The sequence below is a fragment of the Desmodus rotundus genome, chromosome 8, assembly GCF_022682495.2.
Source record: "Desmodus rotundus isolate HL8 chromosome 8, HLdesRot8A.1, whole genome shotgun sequence".
Taxonomy (NCBI): domain Eukaryota; kingdom Metazoa; phylum Chordata; class Mammalia; order Chiroptera; family Phyllostomidae; genus Desmodus; species Desmodus rotundus.
In genome coordinates, this window is record NC_071394.1 from 123,919,312 (window position 1) to 123,939,103 (window position 19,792).

A 19,792-nucleotide genomic window follows, 5' to 3' on the forward strand; every position below is an offset into this window, starting at 1 on the left:
TAGATGCTGTTGAGTGAGCATGTGTGCTGTGTGGCCCTCACATGCAAAATGACTGAGCAAGTAGAGAAACAAATCTGCATCGAATTCTATGTTAAGCTTGAACATTCCTCCATGGAAACTATTCTGATGGTCCAGAAGGCCGTAGCTATGGGCAACTGGTGACTGGCAGCTTCATCACAACAACGTGCCCACTGATGCATCGCATCTCGTGCAGAGTATTTTGGAAAAACATCAGTTCACCCAGGTGACTCAGCCCCGCGTACAGCCCAGATTTGGCGCCCTGTGACTTCTGGTTTTTCCCAAAATCTGAATCACCTTGAAAGGGAAGAGGTTTCAGACCATCGATGAGATTCAGGAAAATACAACAGGGCAGCTGATGGAGACTGGGAGAACTGTGTGAGGTCCCAAGGTGCCTCCGTGGAAGGAGACTGAAGCATCATTGTCCTATGTGCAATGTTTCTTGTATCTTCTTCAATAAATGTCTCTTTTTCATAGTACATGGCTGGATACCTTCCAGACAGACCCGTAGACAGTGACATTAATTAGTAAGTGAACACGGAGACCCCAGCAGGGGTGGACATCCTACTGCCAGGGTTGCTAAGGAAGGCTTCCTGGGAGGGGGACACCTGAGCTGGCTATGGAAGGGCCAGGGCAGCTTTAGAGAGTGTCCACTGGCATCTGCACACTCACCCTGACCAGGAGTAACTACTTGTTTGTATCATCTTCTAAGGGTGAACCCAGGAGAAAATTGGAAAACCAGGATATTGGATTTCTTTCAGGCTCTGCTGTTGTCTGCCTTCCGTTAGTCCTACAGCTGGATTTGCCCTGGGATTCCCACAATTCCCTGGTGCTGGTCACACTGTTTCTCTCTTGACCCTTGTCTCGTGGCAGTGGAGGCTTCAGTGAACCCTGACCCCATCTGTTCCCCATGTCCCCTCGCTTTTGTTTTTCTCCGAGGTTTTCCTTAATGCTTTCATCCATTGGAGTTGGTGTTGGTCATTGTCCCCATCTGTCTTGTCACCCTGGACACTCTTGGAGGGGTCACTCTACACAAGTAAGGTCATTGTTCTCAAGCTGTTAATGCCCCTTAATCCTGTTATGTCACCCCAGTGCATGAAGGCCAGAGGTGAAAAGGTCTCTTTGTGAGGCCTGGATGGGAGAAGATTAAGCCACAGCTTAGGTGAACGGTACCCGAGCACATGTCTGCCATGAGAGCAGAATGGTGTGATTCACTCCGGGCTTTTGTCGGGCACCTCTGGGGAGCTGCAGCAACGATGCCCCTCCATCAAGCCCTGGCGGGGGCCGTCCACAGCGGTGTGCAGAGTGTGGGTGTTTATTGGGTTTCCCTTCGTCCTGAGGCCAGATCCGTTGACTTCATCAGCTCTGAAGTGCTTTGCTGTTACCAGCTGCGACCCCATTAGTCAAATGCTCTGAGAAAAATACTTAATGAATTGATGGGAGTCACGGAAGGGGGAGGTTTGACCCGCTGGGTGGGACCAGAACTTCGCAGTTCGTGCGTGAATGGAGTAAGTGCTGTGGGGGGTCCTGGTGGTGCGGCTGTTTCTCCAGTCATGGTTCCGCTGTCGAGCTCCTAAGTATTTTCATTCCTTCTTAATGAAATGGAAGTCGGAACGTGATTGGTGAAATTCCATCTGGTGGCCCATTTATGGCTTCAGTCAGGTGGGTTTTATTAACAACTAACCTGCCTTTATTATTGGGAAGCTAACCAGTAACTTATTAGGAAATAAGCTGAAGAACCAGGAAACAGTGTGTACAGAGCGTCCTGGCCCTGTTCTCTTGGGTTATTCCACACGTTAATTAAGTGCTGGGCTGGAGGCTTGGGGTTTGTCCTGTCGGTTAAGTTCTTGCTTGGCTCTGGGAGCTGCTTCTCAGCACGACTAAGTCACCTTCCTCTCTTGACCTGTAGGGCGAGACCCGTCATTACGGTGGACGTGTCCATCTTCCTCCCAGTCTCCATCAACATCACGGCGCCTCAGTGTCATGACGGCCAGCAGCCTGTGAACTGCCTGAACGTCACCGCCTGCTTTAGCTTCCACGGCAGGCATGTCCCCGGAGAGATCGGTAATGAGCCACGGAGTCGGGGCTCAGGGGAGCCATCTTGGCTGGAGTGGGTTTGTGGGGTTGAGGGCAGCCCAGGGGTGTTTCTGGGTTCCTGCTTGCTGTGCATCTCGGCTGGTGTTGCAGGCAGCAGGCCCATAGGCCCGGTGTCCTTTCCCCCAGCGTATGAGGGCCAGACTGTAACCTCACTGGGCCGTGGGAGGGGCAGGCCTGTGGGACTTGTGGAGATGTAATGACCGGGGAGCCCGGTCCTATGGAACACTTGGAGCAGTTAGAAAAGAGGAGCAGTGGGGTTGTGGAGGCTCCCCCTTGATCTAGCAGCATCAGCCAGATGTCAGCGCCTCATGCCCTCTGCTGTGGGATCAGAGACCCAGGACGGCTGGTAGGACAGGAATGCTGACTTTTACGATGGCCTCAGTTTCCAGTGAGGGGGGCTGCTGCTTTGTTGGCTTCAGATGGTTGAAAAGAGGCAGGCGTTGCCCGAGCTGGTGGCAGCCATCCTGCTGTTTCTCTGACTGGGGAAGGTCAACCTGCTCCTTCCGCTCCAGGGACCGGATCCAGCCGCAGAACGAGCTGGGATCACTGTGCATTAGAATTCAGTGTGTATGTGATCACCTGCAGGAAATGAATGCGGAGCAGTTGTGCAGATTAATAGGTGCTTTTCTTTTTTATTTGAGAGGCTGATTGAATAAGAGAAAATAGAGTTTCAGGGGAAGAAATACTGGTAAGGATCTGACTCACTGACTTTCTTAGACATTTTTAGTGTCATGAATGTCCCCCCTCCCTTACAGTTGTCCCCTGGGAGCTTGTTAGAGATGCAGACTCTCGGGCCTCACTTGGCGCCTCTGAACCAGAATCTGCGTTCCTGCGAGATCTGTGCGTGCAGTTAATGTTGCGAGGCGCTGCTCTGGTGCACACATGTGCACGCACACGCACACGGCCATGCAGAAGCACACCTCCACGTGCTAGTCCATTACTCAGCTGCTGTGCATAAAAATAAGCAGAACTATTCTAGAACTCTAAAAAAACAAACAAGCAATTACTAGCTCATGTGTTCGTTTGACAGATATTTATCAGTCACCTTCACGTGCCAGGCATGTCCCCGTGGAGCTGCTAATGGGGACAACAGAGTTTTACGATTTCGATCCTGAAGCGGTATACACAATTTTCAGACTCTTATCCACATGGACTGTGGTGGTACAGGTGAAGCTAAGTTGGTATAGGTGGAACAGGGGGGAGGAAACCAAGGTGTGAGTTTTGAGCAAGAGTGCCTTTAGAGCACGGGACAGTGGTAGAACAAACTGATTCGCAAGTTCAGGAGCCAAGCAAGGCGGACACTGACCTTGAGGCAGGATTATAATGAAGGTCGAGGCTTGGCCATGGTTCTTGAAATGTCGGGGTACAACGTAGAGACAGGCTTGGGTGATGGATAGTATGCGCCTCATGGGCAGCAGGGAGCAAGTGCCTCCCCCAGCACAGGTCACTTCCTTCCCCTCCATCTGCCACAAGAGTTCCTTGATGAAATCAAACATTTCTTTTTAGTCTAGGTTTTTTTAAGATTCAGGCTTAAAGAGGACAATAACTCAAGACTTTTGGCAAGGCAAGGCAGAGAATTATCCATCCCTGGCATTTCCTGGCACTCAGGAAAACAGGCTCCCAGCAGAGGGGGCAATGCAGAAATCTGCCCCGAGATGAGCTGGCAGCGGACTTGTGGAGAGGTTGAGAAGGGGAAGTGGGCCGTCATTTGGGCAATGGGATGGGAAATCGGGTCAGGGTGAAAGGCAGCATGTCAGGGAGCTGAGTGCGTCCAGCTCCAGGTGGGGCGTTCTGGAGTTGGGCATGGAAAGCAGCGCCTTTGGGAGGATCAGCTCCTGGGTTTCCCGATGGAGGAGGGGTCGGGGCACGTCCTGGGCATGGGCACCCTCCACTCTCCTCCGAGCCCAGCACACAGTGCTGCAGGCTGGCTCAGGGCCATCGCCCTGGACTCCGCATGGGGAGCTCAGGGCTGTGACTCCTATCGGGAGCCTTCCTCACTCTCATTGCTGCGGAGGAGCCATGTTGGTGGTGGTTTTGGCCACGAATGGCTGGCGAATGCGTGTCTGCGGAATGGCTGCGTTTGGGCAGTGCAGCCTGGGCAGTGCAATAAAGAACAGCCGTCAGGAGCGGTATCTTCAGTGGTGTCAACCTGCTGGCACCTTCGGCCACAGCGCCTCTCTGGGGATGCTTTGGGAGCCATAAGCAGTCGATGTTACTGTCTCATCTCTGGTTTCTTCTCTCCCGTGGGACCTGCTGGGGCTCAAACGTACACAGAGAGGGGACTGCAGGGAAGGGCCCCCTTCGCCTCTTCATTTTCTGCTTCAGCAATGGAAAACCACAGTTCCCACTTGGTCACAGGAATATTCAGGGCCAGCTGGTCAGCCAAGCCACTGGAGGGGCTGCTTTGGCTTCTGGCAACAGTGTGGGGACTCGAGGGGTGACTCCGGCCCCTCAGGGAAGGTCCCACGAGGAAGACAGAAACCACACCAACTATTTTAACAAAGGGAATTTAACGTTGGGAGTCAGTGCAGCGTGTCCCAGGGGACCTGGTAGTTACTACAGGAAGCAGCCACCGCTTCTTGGTCTGCACCAGGTGTTTGTTGTCCCCAGGCCAGGTGCAGCAGCAGCAGCACGGGGGATCTTGTTAGCAATGCAAATTCTAACTGAATCGGAAACTCTGAAGCAGCCTGCGTTTTAACAAGCTTCCAGGTGGCTTAGATATGAGAGCCTCTGGTCACTGCAGCAAAAGGAAACTGACACTAGGGGTGGACCACTTCCTCAGGGTTATTGGAACCTGGAAGCTGGGAGAAGAGACCTGCTTGGAGGAGGGGCTGCTAGCTCCTGCTGCTGGTGTTTCTGTGGGGGTGCAGTGAAGCTGGCCCTGGGGGTGGGGGTGGGGGGAAAACCGAAACTTGAATGAACTGCCTATGGATTCAGCTGCCGTGAAAAACTGGGGCTGAGTTCAGCTGATAGGAATGGGAAGCAAGCAGGAAACAGCGAGCCCCTTCGCTGTCTGTCCTCCAGCCCTGCAGCCTCCCTCCAGCTCCCTCGAGGCAGAACCCCCCAGGGAGCCAGTGGCAAAACAGAGACGAGGTTGCAGAGTCCCATCCTGGCATCTGCATCCCGGGGTGAGAAGGGCAGGTTTGGAGCTGAGAGACTTCAGCTTCGAAAATCAGCACAGCAAGTATTCAGTCACGTGGTGTTACTGAAGTGTCTGTTGGGTCAGTCAGCCAATCATTCTTAAGTTCTTAAAAGTGCCAGGTGCGATGCTTGGTCCTGGGCACAGAGTAGAGAATAGGCCAGGCGAAGTCCTTGTCCCCACAGAGCTCGTGCTGTAGGGGGAGGGGGGCAGGCGATCCAGACAAAACAACCAATGCTGCTGCTTTGGGGTGCATTGAGCCCCTTCTGGGGAAGGCCCTTTGCTCAGTGTTGGGGTGCAGACCCCGTGTTGACCTCCAACAGCCTCAAGAACCAGTTCATAATATATTTCATCAAGCGAGAGTTCTGCCCATCCCAAGTCTCAATCTCTTCATTCTTGGCTTGGGGAGCGGCCTGTAGCTCCTTGGAGCCTCCTAGATGCCATGCGTAAGGGTGGTGAATGCTTTACCCCTGAAAGCTCTGTCCCTGACCCATGGGCCGGGCCTGCACCTGCTTGCTGGCCACGCCAAAGCCTACGTGTGCCCATCAGTGTCTGGAGGCTGAGAAGCAGCCAGCAATTCTGGGCTCTCACTGGAGTCGTAGGTGAGAACCCGGAAGGGATGAGCCCTGAGGGGTGGTGGTTGTGCATTGGTTCTGCATCCCCATGTTTCCAGGGCGCTCAGTCAGCCTGGCAAAGCCACGAGTGAGCAGAGCTGCCTGCCCTCCCGCCAGGCCAGCCGCTGAGTCTGGGTCCCGAGAGGTGGCCACACCAAGGTCATCCAAGTCAGTACAGAAATAGGGCTGCGACCAGGTGACTGGATCCCTGACCCTTCCTCTGGTGTTCGGGGTGCCCTTCTCTTAGCTCCTCCTGGCTCCTGGAGAAGCATGGAGATGAGGCAGTTCCATGTTATATGAGGGAGGGGGTGACCTGGTCTGATAATTAGCACTCATTCCTCGAGTGGTTGGGGGAGAAAACTCAGGAGAGCTTGGCAAGTGGAAATATCACCCCCCTTCTGGGAAACTCTAAGGGAACTCAAAGTAACTCTGGAAGGAGAATTTATTAGTAGAATTTCACAGCTGAAATCATGTTCTGATGGAGAAAGGGAATGAATCAACTCTCTGGGAGAGACCAGAGCCGGAGTTGATGCAAGACAGCTGGCCCCCTCCCGGCCCAGGGGCCCTCGGGAACCAGCTGGGGGCAGGGGAAGGCGGTGGCTGGAAGCGTTACTTGGGGCTGATCAGCTTTTCCATCAATGTGACATCATTCGACATGGCATGGACACAAGCTGCCAGAGGAGAACCCGAAGATGTGAAATGTGCTGTTGGAGAGGGCCCTAATCAGAACCAGCACCCTCCTGGGACGGCGCTGGCGGGGCTGGCTCGCATTAGGGGCGCCCTCCCCCGGGGGCCAGCTGTCCTAACTGAGCAGGCTGATTTGCTGCTTCTCCGACACCTCCTCCCCGTCATAGGGGCTCCCTTTCAGACACACTTCCGGGGGGTGCTGTTTAAAACTACCAGCCGAGCAGAGGGCTTTGCGCGGTCTGCACTTCATGCCACCCTGGCAGCTCCCAGACCCTCCTCACCCAGGCTGGGTTTGCCGTCGCAAGTCTCCTCGGGGCTGCTTTCTTCTAGAAGAGAGAATCTGGTAGGGAGCTGACTTCCTTTTGTGTAAGTTAAAATGTCAAAATAAAGTTTAAATCAAGGAGAGTCACTAAGTAGGCAATTCCAAAGATGAAAAGCTTCCCAAAATGACTGTGCTGGGTGAATTGGGTAGTGCGGTCTGTCTGTGGTTATTGTATACGTCAACGTTTTGGAAAAGTCGGATAGGGGAGCGTGCTGGCGTGCCCACGTGCTGCCTGGAGCAGAGTACGGTTGTCCTCAGCTCAGTTCCCGGTAACTACGCTGATTCTCCCCTCCCTTGCATCGCAGTGGGGATATGTGTGGTTGGTTGGTGATTCCACTGTGGGATGGGGCTCTGGAGGATAAAGGTGGTGTTCGTCAAGGACCCAGCACGGTGCTTGGCACATGTTGAAAGCTGAACTCATCCCCTTTTCCTGACTTGCCCCATTTTAATTCGGATTCTCCCAGAAGCAGAGCCTGAGTCGAGGATTCAAGGGCACGCTGTTGATTCAGGAGGTGATCCCAGGGAGCACCAGTAGGAAAATGGGACATTAAGATAGGAAGGGAAGGCAGCTGCCTTGGTCAGGGCTCTTCAAGAAACAGAACAAGGGGATGTGTGTATGTTGATATTGTGGCTGGGAGGCAGTCTAGGGGCAGAACACCTTCTTTTCGGGGAGACTTTAGTCTTTTTCTTATTCAGATTTTTCTTCAACTGATTAGATGAGGCCCACCATGCTATGGAGGGTAATCTGCTTTATTCAAATCGTACTGATTAGCTGTGGCCCGGGTGGCTCAGTGGTTGGAGTGTTGTCCCATAGGCCGAAAGGTTGCAGATTCAATTTTAGGTCAGGGCACATACCTAGGTTGTGGGTTTGCTCCCCAGTCGGGGTGGGTAAGAAAAGGCAACCAGTTGATGTTTCTCTGTCTTTCCATCTCCTCCTAAAGCAATGAACAAAATGTCCTCGGGTGATGATTTAAAAAACCCAACAAATTGTACTGTTTTAAATATTAATCTCTTCTAAAAATTACCCTGGCAGTGACATCCAGATTGGTGTTTGTTTGACCAGACACCTGGGTACCGTGGCCTAGTCAGGTTGCCACATAAAAAAACCCTCACATAAAAAACCCCTCACAGGTGGCTTTTAGAAGGTGTGTGTCGGAGCGGGTCACCACTGTGGGCGGCTGGAGGGGGGTCCTGCAGAGACCCCGGGAGTCAGGGTGGGACACCCTGCAGCATTATCCCACCCAAGGGGCAGGGACCAGGGCTCCTGCGGAACTGAGGGCTGCCCTGGGGGGCTTGAGTCTTGGGCACTTGTGGCCTGTCAGGCACATGGGCACAGCCACCAGAGAAAGTGGGAAAGGGGATGCAGGTGCTGGCAGTGCAAGTTGGGCTGGACATCGGAGAAATGGCAAAGCCAAGAGGATATGGGTGGGGCTCTGCTGTTATCCGCCCTGCCTTCCTGTTTCCACCCAGGCTTTCTCTGAGCTCAGCCAAACGGTTCCGACCCTGAGTTCTCTCCATGATGATCATTGACCCAGGGAAGAGTAGCCATGACATTCTCATCTGGGGGGAAGGCCAAGCAGGGGGCCGTAGAGGAGACCCCGCATAGCAGCCGCCACCACTGCAGTGGGGTACCGAGGCCTCTGGCTCATCTTTCAGCAGCAGCATTCATCTCTGGCTCTGATCTTGCTAAATGGAACTCGGAATCTCGCTTCATTTATACTTATGCTTTCTTACTGTTTGGCTTAGAGCAGTCGTGTCAGTTGAAAGTGAATTGGCCAGAGTTCAGTTCTAGATCTTTGCACTTGGTTGGTTCTGTGGTTTGTGTATTCAAAAAATGTGAGGTTTTTTGTTTTTTGGTCAGATAATGTAAAAAAAAAAAAACGCATCAAGAGCCAGGGTGGGAGGAGTAACCCACACTGAGATTAGGAGGGTTCTAGATTCTGCTCTGTGGTATGTGGCTGCCTGGCCTGGAGCAAGCTGTGTTCCCTTATGAGACCCCAACTCTTCACCTGCAAAGCGAGGGCTTTGAACGAGATGGCCATAAAGACTTGCCGTCACTGCTTGGCCCCAATTTCCCACTGTGGTTGGCACGGGAGCCGGTGTGCAGCATTTGCCCAGGCTCCCGTGTTTTCTCTCTTCAGGTACGTTCCTGCAAGTGTTCTTTCTTCTTAACAGTACCTCCTGGGATGGTCCAGGTCCCAGGTCCCTCCTGGTGACCCAGCCTTGCCTTGGAAATCAGCTGTTTGCTGAAATAAACAAGTTGGGGCGGACTCGCCCTTGCTAACCGAGAATCCACCAGCTTGACAGGGCAAGATGCCTGAGATGGCAGGAGCCCAGGAGAGCCATTAAATGCATCGAGAGCACGCCCTGTGGCAGCTGCAGGGTGCCTGTGCAGGTCACTTTCCTCTCTCCCGGTTCATACCTCCCCTGGTGGCTGAGTCCTGAGATGTTATTCAGAGCTGTGCTGGGGGCCTGGCTTGCTGACCTTCAGTACTGGCAGGCGTGAGGCTGCTTTTTCTTGCTGCCAGAGCCCGGCTTCGAAGAGGCTGGGGTGTGGAGACAGGGCAGGGGTGGGGTCATCTGCTTCCTCAGTGCTCAGCAGTCTCATAGGATTGTTTTATGGACAGTGAGTTCCTTTTCTCTCACTTGAAAAATGGCATATCCCCCTGAACCCACAAAGCAACTAAAAAATAATAAAGTGTTACAAAGGGGCTGACCTCTGAAATGGGGTTCTTTGATATAGACAAGTAGTGAAATAAGACTGTTAATACCAAAGCCACATGTACCTACTTAATAAAACACATTGTTTTACATTTACGATGGGGGTGGAACCTTTGGGGTTCATCTAATGCTCCTTCTACAGTGTGACTGTTCTTTTAAAAAATGATTTTATGTATCTATTTTCAGAGAGGGGAGGGGAGGGAGAAAGAGAGGGAGAGAAACACAAATCGGCTGCCTCTTAAACACAGCTCAACTGGGGACCAAACTGTCAACCCAGTCATGTGCCCTGACCCGGAATCAAACCAGCAACCCGTTGCCTTGCGGGACAATGCCCAACCAACTGAGCCACGTGGGGGTCAGGGCTATTGTGAGAATCTATTTTGAAGAAAAAAAAAATCCCAGATTGTGTCACAGCAAGTTCTGCCATCCGCCATTCCTCGTAGAGGTGAGGGGCTGAGGTTTGCTTTTCAGGAGGGCACCGCAGGGCAGCGAGTGGTGGTCCCGGTCTTGTTAAAGTGGTAGGCGCTGTAAAACGCGTGCGCTGCACGCCTGGCTGCCTGCAGAGAGAGCCGCTGCCTTCGTCTGACTTTCTGCGACTGTCAGTTCTGTGGGGACGGGGTGTTGGGCCCTTGGATCGCACCCTGCCTGGCACGCTGTCCGCTCTCTGTGGACCCCGGACGGTGCATGGTCCAGTCGATGCAGTGATTGCAGAGCACGACTCGACATCTGTGATGTGAGTCAGAGTTATTGGATCGCTTCTCCCTGTGCTGGGCACACACCCCAGTGCTGTATGGAAGTCAGGATTACACGCAGCCCCGGTCATGTCAGCAGCTCCTAGTGATGTTCTGTAGGTCCGACGTGGTGTCTGCTTTCCAGGCCCCGAACTGTGCCAGGTACAGCTAATGGTCGGTGTGTGTATTGGTGGCTCAGTCGGTGACTCATGAGGTGGAACTCGGGGGGGGCCACATGTGTGATGCACAGAGCATCAGCGGGAAGGCGGGGGGCACTCGGGTCTCTCTCGACTCTGCCAGCACCTGGCTGCTGGTTTCTCTCTGAGATCGTGTTGACCTGGGGCTACAGTCCCCTGTGCAGTGGAGGGTTCGGTGCCGTGTGACATGCGCTTGTGATCCTGTGAGGAGCAGCAGAGGTGGCCTTGTCACTCTGTGTCTGTCCTCGCTGACATTTTGACCTTATTTATTGGCAGGCCTGAATTACGTTCTGACGGCTGATGTGGCCAAAAAGGAAAAGAGCCAGTTGCCCAGGGTCTACTTCGTGGTGCTGGGAGAGTCCGTGGGTCAGGTCTCAGAGAAGCTGCAGCTGGTCCACATGGAGGAGACGTGTCGTCACTACGTGGCCCACGTGAAGGTCGGTGCTCCTTTTTATCCTCCAGCTTTGATGTCTACACATGTCCGCTTGGAACCGGGGGAACTACTTTTATTGTGCATAACGTGCGCTCTGACTTCCAGAATCGTACTTTGCAAGGAGGGGAACATTCCTTTCTTCTTCTTATTTTGAAGTTGGAGTCTGACAGACCTTTATTTATATTATTGTGCTGATCTCAACCCCTGAGGGGGGTTATGGTGGGCCAGGGGACCAGTGACCCTCTCTGTCTTTGACTTGTTCTTCTGAGAAGTTTCTCTTCCGCTCTCCTCTATGAGGCTCAGTGATCTCAGAGGAGAGGTGCAGAAGCACATGCCCCTGGGTCTGTAGTGATGCTGGATCGCACTGTACCTGACGCCTCATCAGCAGTCCACTACATGTTCACTCAGAGTTGTGGTTACAACATTTTAAAACCGGTTGGGCTAGATTTTTCTGCCTTGATTACTTTCTATTTATTTTAGGAGTGCATGTCTTGGCTTCTTTCCCCTCTCACTCTAAATAAATGCTCAGATGTTTTTCTCCTCTTGAAATTGTTTGTTAAATACACTTTGCTGCTAATTCCGGAGGCCAGATTCGGTTAGCTACAGAGGGGCCCCTGCACAGGCAGGCAAGGGCAGGGTCGGAGTCTTGGCAGCACCCAGTGCCACAGGACTGACCAGCCACTGACCCACAGGCAAAGAGCACAGGATGTGGAAGGACCCCCATGCCCCAGGCCACGTGGTGGGTGAAACGAATGTGGGTCTGGGAGTCACGCAGACCAGTCGGTGTCCAGTTGGATGAATACATTGACCTCTCTGCGTCTCAGTTTCTGCATCTCTGAAATGGGCACAGGAATACTTACCTTGGAAGGTGGTTGTAAGAATTAGACGTTGCATGATGAATATAAAGACCTTCATGGAGCCTGACACATAGTCAGTGCTAACTCTAAGCATCATTATTATTGTTTTGCTGGGCTCATTGTAATGGCCTATATTCTTAACATTCTTGACTTACAAAAATGGCAATTTCATGTCATTGAACCTAATATTATTAGCCAGTGGCTTTCGGGATGATTGCAAAAAATAGACCACAGATTAGGGATGAAGTGTCATTCTATTATTGCCTTAAGTGCCAGAGTAGGAGAACGGCAGCTGCTTCTCGATGTTTCTGGGCTGTGTGCAGAGACATGCCCCCCACACCCATGGCACTTGGTCTGGCCCAGAGCCCGCGAATCCATGCCCCCGAAAAGCGCTGCACTGGGGCTGGGCCACGTCTCCTGCCGGGACTCATGCTGGGACCTGCCCAGACCCGCTGCCCTGGGACCCGGGTAAAGGCCATTTATAAAACAGTTCATGCTCCTGGTAAGCCAGCTGGCCAGCCACCCGTCTAGGTGCTACCTCACCTTGGCTTGGGGGTGCCTTTGTGGGGGGCGTGTGAGGCCATCCAGGACAGGCTCTTATCGAAACACAGCCAGGCCTTTAAGTGCTTGTGCTTGGTGTCTCCATGCTTCCTGGGGGGCCAGGGGGGCGTTTTCCCTTGGGCTCCCTCATGCTGGGTCTTCCACAAATGCTTTCCTTCAGGGCTCTCTGTGACTCCTTGCTTTGGCTGAGCATGTGTAGCTCCCCGGGGTCCCGGCTGCAAGGTAGGGCCATGCAGAACGCCCTCAGGGAGCACAATCCTGAGGTGCAGGCCAGGGGCTGCCTCTGGGGGGTGAACAGAGGAAGAACAGGGTGGCTGAGGCCTCACTCCAGCCACTCCCTGACATCCAGGATTGCCAGATGTGGCAAATAAAAACATAGGATTTCTGGTTAAAGCTGTATTTCAGATAAACAACAAATAATTTTTTTAGTATTAACATAGGGTCCAGCAGAAGTAACACCTGCTTGAGTGTGGGTCGGTAAGGTAAGAACATGGGTGTAATAAGTTATAGTTTTAATTTCAACACTTCCCCTAAAATGTAATATGGTGTGCTTGCGTGTGGTATTGTTATGTTACAGAATTACATGCTCAATGATTTTATAATAAAAGATTTTGTAATAAAAAGGGGGCATTATTTGGGCCGGACCCTCTATATCCCAAATCGTGCCTGTGATATACCTATGTTAAAATTTATTTGTTGAAATAGCCACAGGGATGTAAAGCACAGCATGGGGAATACAGCCAGCCATGTTGTAATAACTACGTGTGGTGCTGCGTGGGGACTGGAACTATCAGGACACTTTGTACAGTGTGTGAGCGTCTGACCACTATGCCGTACACCTGAAACTAATAGAAAATAACACTGAATGTCACCTGTAATCGAAACATAAAACTAAAAATTAAAAAATAAAATTTGTCGTTTATCTGAATTCACATTTAACCAGGTGTCCGGTGGAAGAGGTACCTGATTAGTCCCCTGGCGCGCCACACACACACACACACACACACACACACACACACACACGCACGCACCGCACGCACGCGCGCGCGGCTCCGTTCCGCCAAAGCAAGGCTGGTCAGAGGTGGTCAGACCGTGCGGAGGCTGAGGGTCGGGCTCAGGAGTGCCGAGCACACCCAGACCTTTGTGTGATTACTTGGGTCACGTTAGGGAAGAGCAGAGAACTTGCACTTGGTGAAATTCGGGTATCGCTTGACTGTTTTCTCATGCAAGGAAATGGGGGTGCCTGGCTACGTCAGGAAGGCATAAGCCCCAAAGCGTTTGCGGTTCCAGAGGCAGCACCCCCGTCAAGCACTACTCGAGGTGGCTGATAACTTACAGCCACAAGGAGAAGTCCCCTCCACCAAGCCCCATCCCGGACTAGGTATTGTCTGGGTCGTAGCAGAGGACCCTGGTGAATGGCCGAGTGAGCCAGCAAGGGTGAATGCTAATGAGCTGGCTGGCTGGCTGCGGTGTGGCCCAGCTGGCCTGGCCTGTCGTTTCTCCAGATGTGGGAAAACAGCTGTGGAGGCCATGGCTCTGGTGGGACCCAGACAGGCAGCAAGGACGGGGTAGTTGAGGGGAGTAGAGATCACAGCCTGGCCGCCTCCTGGCTCGAGGGCTGGGAGCTGCTTGTCACAGCCCGAGAGCACAGTGCAGCCTTTGCCTCAAGTGGGGCCTTGTCAGTGGGGCTTTATGGACAGCGCAGGAAGATAAATAAAAGCGTGCCGGCTTATCGCACACCATATGGCTCGCAGACAGTGAGGCAGGCACTAGGGGCCGGGAGTGTTTTGTTTAGGCTATCTTTAGGTATTTTTTTCTTTAAGCTTATTCCAATCTTTTTCCCCCCTTCCTCCTTTTCCCTAGTTTTTATTCCTTATATGGTGATAAGTATCTCTCTCTTAGAGGACAGCCTGACCTAACACCTGCCTCCCAGGGTAGCCACTTGTCTCCTGCTTTGTTCCATTCACGCCCTGGTGGGGCTTCCAGGATGTACAGGCCTTGTGATGAGCCCCATCCTTCTGGGGGGCGAGGGGGGTGCCCGGCCCACTCTCAGGGCCTCACTGTGGGCATCGGAGCTGAGGCTGTTCCCGCTGCCACCTCACAGTCCCTATGCCTCATTTCCCTCCTCTCCTCCCCCAAACCAGCCCACTTTTAGGGCCAGGCCCCTTCTACTTGTGCTGTGGGCCGGGCACCTTTGTGGATCCCCGTGGTCACAGGCCCACACACCTCCCCTCGGCCTCAAGGCTCTCCACCACTTGGCCTCAGTTTACCTTCCTGGCCTCCTCTTGTGTATCACATGTGCGCCCTGGGCTCTTGTCAAGGTCAACTGGCTTATTTCCTCTTGGGATGCGCCCCTGTGCTTTCCTGCCTTGGTTCTTGTGCTCACCCCAGCCCCCAGAGGCCCGGTTTTTGTCATATCCATGTACAGGCACGTGCCACCTGCCTGGGTTTGGTTTTTTTCTTTTTGGTCTTAAATACATACCGCCTGCGGTACTTTATTTCCTACTTTTTTCTTTAAATCAGCTGACTTTTGGCTTCAAATAAAGTAATTTAAAACAGAAACTTCGATCCGCCTGTAAGCAGAAAACCAATTATCGCATGCCAAAACAGAAAGTAACTGTACAAATAAAGAACAGTGAAGACACACTGAGTTCTGACTGGATTTCAGTGTTTGCCAAGGTCTCTGAAGAAGCGGCCTGCTCTGTCCTGTTAGAAGGACCAGCTATGGAGTGCTGGGGAAGTGCCAAAGACACACTGGTGCCATTCTGGAACTTTCTCCCTGACGCAGTCAGAAGCACTACAGTAGAATAACTTTCACACACGTTAGTCCTCTTGCAGGGCAGCGCCCAGGTGCTGTGGAAAACCATGTCACGGGCCCCACCGGGGAAGCCCTAAGTCCCGGTCACATTCTGCTGCGCCTGGTTGTGCTTCACCCCTTTCGCCTGCTGCAGGTTTGTCTGTTCTTCAAGGTTCAGTCAGCCGGCAGATCTTAACCGTCCTTGGCCAGCCACTGCCCTTGGCAGCTTCCTGTCTTCTCAGAACCGCCGACTCCTGCTTTGAGGATGATAGGCACACAATAAATGTTTGTCAAACTGAAACTTGGTGGGTCAGCTGGAGTGTGGGGCCACAGTCAGCATTCGGGCAGGGTGGGGCCTGCCCACCTCTCTGTGGACCTACAGCTGGGAAGTGACGGCATGAGACGATGAAGCAGAGAGTTTTGGATGCCTGGCCCACGCCCAAGAGTAAATACAAGTGTCTTGTCACTGCTGCCCCATTTTCTCCTGGGTGATAACCGAGCCCCATCCTCAAGTCCTGCACAGGACCCGAGAAAGCCAGCCCTTTGTGAAGTGAGGTGCTTGTGTCTCCCGGGAGCCTCTTCAGGAGCCAGGAAACCAGGGTGACAGTTTCGAGACTATACAGGGACAGTGGAGAAGCCCAGGCAAGGCCGAAGATGGAGTCGCTGTGTTGCCAACTGTGAGGGTCAGTGACACCCTATCTAGAGGCCTTTGGTGAGCAAAACCATGTGTCAGCCACTGTCAAAGGGAGCCAATAACAAGGATTAATGTAACAAGGGGGAAAAGCCACTCCACATTTGACAAGGGAATATAAAAGCTCAGTGGCTTTCTGAGTAGCTGCAGATGTTACTAAGGCTGTGCTTTTATGTCGCTGGAGGAATTTTCAAGGGAGTTTGAAACTTAAGTTACTACAGCTGCTTTGTGGCAAGGGTTAGGGCATCACACTGGCCACAGTGTCTTATGGTGAGAACTTTTAAGATCTCTCACCCTGGCCGAATGGTTCAGTTGGTTGGAGTGTTGTCCTGTGCACCGAAAGGTGGCGGGTACGATTCCCGGTCAGGGCACACACCCAGGTTGCAGGTTTGATCCCTGGTTGCAACTGATTGATATTTCCATCCCATCACATCTCTCCCTCTCTTTCTTTCTCTCTCCCCGACCCCCCGCCTCTCTCTAAACATATCCTTGGGTGAGAACATATCCTTGAGTGAGGATTAAATATAAAAAAGATATACTCTCAGCAACTTCAAATATATAATACAGTGTTACCAACCATAGTCACCCTGCTGTACCCGACATCCCCAGGACAGACTGACTCTCTAACTGGCAGCTGGTACCTTTGTCCACTTTACCCATCTCCCCAGCCCCCTGCTCTGGCAAGCACCAGTTTGGTTTTTTCATTATCTATGAGTTTGGTTTTGCTTGTCTGGTTTTTTGTTTTTGGGTTTTGTTTTGTTTTGTTTTTATTTCACAGATATGTGAGATCACACAGTACTTGTCTTTCTTTGTCTGACTTATTTCACGTATCATCCGTGCAATTTAACTTTAATAATGGCTGTGTTTAACCACGGCCTTACAAACTTTCTGCAAATTTAACAATTGGCTCTTGCAAGCCAGCCACAGAGAGCTCCGCTGGCAGTAACCATGGTGTCAGTTGTGTTTGTTACTAAGTCAGTCACATCGCTGAAGTCACGCCTTACACACAGATGTTTGATTACCGGAGCCCTTTTCTTCTTGTTTCCTGTGGCTTTTTAAATTGACAAATAGGAAAGTTAGTTTGTGAGGTCAGTTTTACCACCGGGCCAGAGGGTTTTTCATTTGTACTTTTGACTCAGAGGCACTCTGAATTTTGACAGAAATTATTAGATGGCTTAATAATTTCCATTTCAAATAATGGAAAAGAGTTTATTTAAATTGATCAAGCTTACCAGTCCTCACCCCTTTACATGTTGAGATGCTGTTCGGGAGCCCTCTGCACACCAGCGAGTAATGCAGAGCTGATTGCTGAGTTGCGCGGAGGAGGGAAGGGGCCCGGTGAAGGGGGGGTTACTTCCCACAGGGCTGTCTGGTCCCTGAGGATCTCCTTGCCTCCTGAAACCGAATCTGGCCCAGTCCTGATGGGTACGGGATGGGCTGGCTTCCAGGAATCGTTCTTCAGCCCTTTGGTTTTCTTGCTTGGGGACTTGATCAGGGAGAACCTGAGGGGTGACCCTGCTCTTTTCTTGCCAATTGCTGTAATCAGAAGCAGCATGTCAAGGTGGCCCAAATCCTGCTAGTACTCTTTTCCTTGTTGTATTTACTCCCTCCTGAGACGTGCATTCCCCAAGCCATTTGTAGAGTTTTCTCTGGCCTGATAAGTGAGCCCCACATGGTTCAGGGAGCTGCAGGCCTCGGAGTCACCCTCGGTGTAGTGGCCGGTCCTCCAGCCTGCCCCCAGGCTGCCTCGGCCCATGCCACACAGCCCTTGCTGGCTGTCCTCCCAAGTAGAGCATTTGTGTCTGAGACACCTCCAACTCCCCATGGAAGGGCTTGTGATGTCCTCTAAATGAAGACAGATGAACGGAAGGGACTCCACCCCAATGTTTTCCTGCAGAGATGCTGGACCCTGGGGCCAGCCTGCCGGACATCAGCGTTGTCTCTATGGCAGCGGGCTGGAGAGGGCCAGTCAAGTCTAGACTGATAATGGGAGTTGTGTGTTTGGGTAGGAACTGACTGCAAGAAGGGGAAGTAGGGGGGAGGGAGAGCTCCCCTTCGTGCTGTGAGGCACGTTAAGATAGGACGTGGATAAAAGTATGCGTTAGAGGGTGATGACCGTATCTGATGTAAGGTGGCATTGGGCAGGGTTGGGGTTGAAGAAAGATTCTGAGTCAGCTAAGTCTTTGAGGGAAGTGATTATAATGATAGGATAACTTGCTTGATCACCTCTCTCCTCTGCTCCCGGGAGCGCGCAGGCAAGTTCCAGCTGGTGGGAAGGTGATAAGTTGGGTCATTAGTGGGGCTTCCTAGACCCCAGGGTCTGGAAGGAGCTCTGAGTTCTCACCGCAGTGGGTGAATACGACATAATACCCCGGGGTTTCCCAGTGGTGTGTGTCAGTTAGGAGCTCCACTCAGCTGCCAGGAATTGAGGCCTGACCCCAGGGATGTGAGCACGACAGGATGACCCTCTCTCACATAACAAGACTCGTGGGGGAAGAGAGGTTGCTGGTGTGATTCCACTGGCTGGAGGATGCAACTCCCTGGACCTTCCACTTCTTCAGGAAGTATGTATGGAGTGGCCAGTACCTCCAAGGCTCTGTGGCCCTCAGCTCCACCTGTGGAGAGAGGTCTCTGCCCTGTGGGGGCTTACGTGCCAGCAGAGGGAGACAGACAGTAGATATAATAAAGAAGTGACTTGAAGCGTGTTAGGTGATGTAGGCTGTGGAAACAAAACACACAGAGCAAGGTGAAGTGGGTTGGGGGTACAGGTTGCAGTTAGGGTGACCTTACTGAGAAGGTGGGATTTGAGCAAAGACATTGAGGGAGGTGGGGAGTTCGCACAGTGGATTCCTGGAGGAAGTATCCAGACAAGGCTTTGCAGTGTTTCAGGAGAGGCAGGGAGGCTGGTGTGGGAGCAGAATGGGACGGGGGGTGAGGTCCATGTGGCAGTGGTGGGGATGGGGCAGATCACATCAGGCCTCACCAGCCACGGGAAGGACTTGGCCTTTACTCTGAGTGAGATGGGAGCCGTCTGAGGGATCTGTGCAGAGCAGGGACATGGTCTTATTTTCCACGTGAAGGGGTCCTGACTTCGAAAGGATGCTTCTGGCCTCTGTGTTGAAATGGATGGTAGGAGCTGGGAGAGAAGCAGGGACATAGAAGATGATTGGAGCATCCTGGGAAGAGAGATCGGTGGCTCTGCCTGGGGTGGTAGCTGTGGAGGCAGAGAGATGAATTCTACGTGCATTTTGAAGGTGGATCTTCAGAGTTTGGTTGTCAGGTATGAGGGATGGAAGTGTCAAAGTTGACTCCAAGGTTTTAGTTATTAGTTGTGTTATTCTCAACTTGAGTAGGGAAGGTTGTGAGCAGGCCACAATTAAAGGGGAAGATCTGGAGTTTATTTTCATGCGCACTGAGTTTGGAGGTATAGATTTGGGAGTCATCAGCAGATACATTGCATTTAAAACCATGAGATTTAATGAGAGCACCAAGGTAGTGATTAAGGTAGAGACAGGGACCAAGGATGCTCCTAGACCACTAGGAGAACTTTTTCCTCATGGTCCCAATGCAGCTGCTGAGTTCCAGCCACTGTGTTTGCTTTCGATGCAGGAAGAAGAGGGAAGAGCAAAAGGCTCTTGTCATCTGGAGCCTTGAAAGAGCCTCCAGTGACTTCTACTAACAACTCGTTGACCATCCTCACCTTAAAGTTGGGAGAGATCAGTTTTAGCTGGACATCCTATAAACCCTAACAGTATAGAGCTTTGCTGTCCAGTAGAACTTTCTGGAATGGTGGAGATGTGCTATACCTGCACTGGTTAGTGTGGTGTCCACTAACCATAGATGACTATTGAGAACTTGAAATGTAGGTACTGTCACTGGAGAATTTACTTTAACTTAATTTTAATTCATTTACATTTAAACTTAACC

At 52.1% G+C, this 19,792-nt stretch overlaps 1 protein-coding gene across 1 annotated transcript in view; it reads left to right on the plus strand.

The window, feature by feature from the left end:
* Window positions 1-19,792, plus strand: part of ITGA9 (integrin subunit alpha 9) — a 301,990-nt gene that overhangs the window by 78,185 nt on the left and 204,013 nt on the right. The window contains exons 14-15 of the mRNA XM_053929726.2: window positions 1,928-2,082; window positions 10,803-10,963. Coding sequence (XP_053785701.1) covers window positions 1,928-2,082; window positions 10,803-10,963 — 316 coding nt within the window. The remainder of the gene's footprint in view (window positions 1-1,927; window positions 2,083-10,802; window positions 10,964-19,792) is intronic.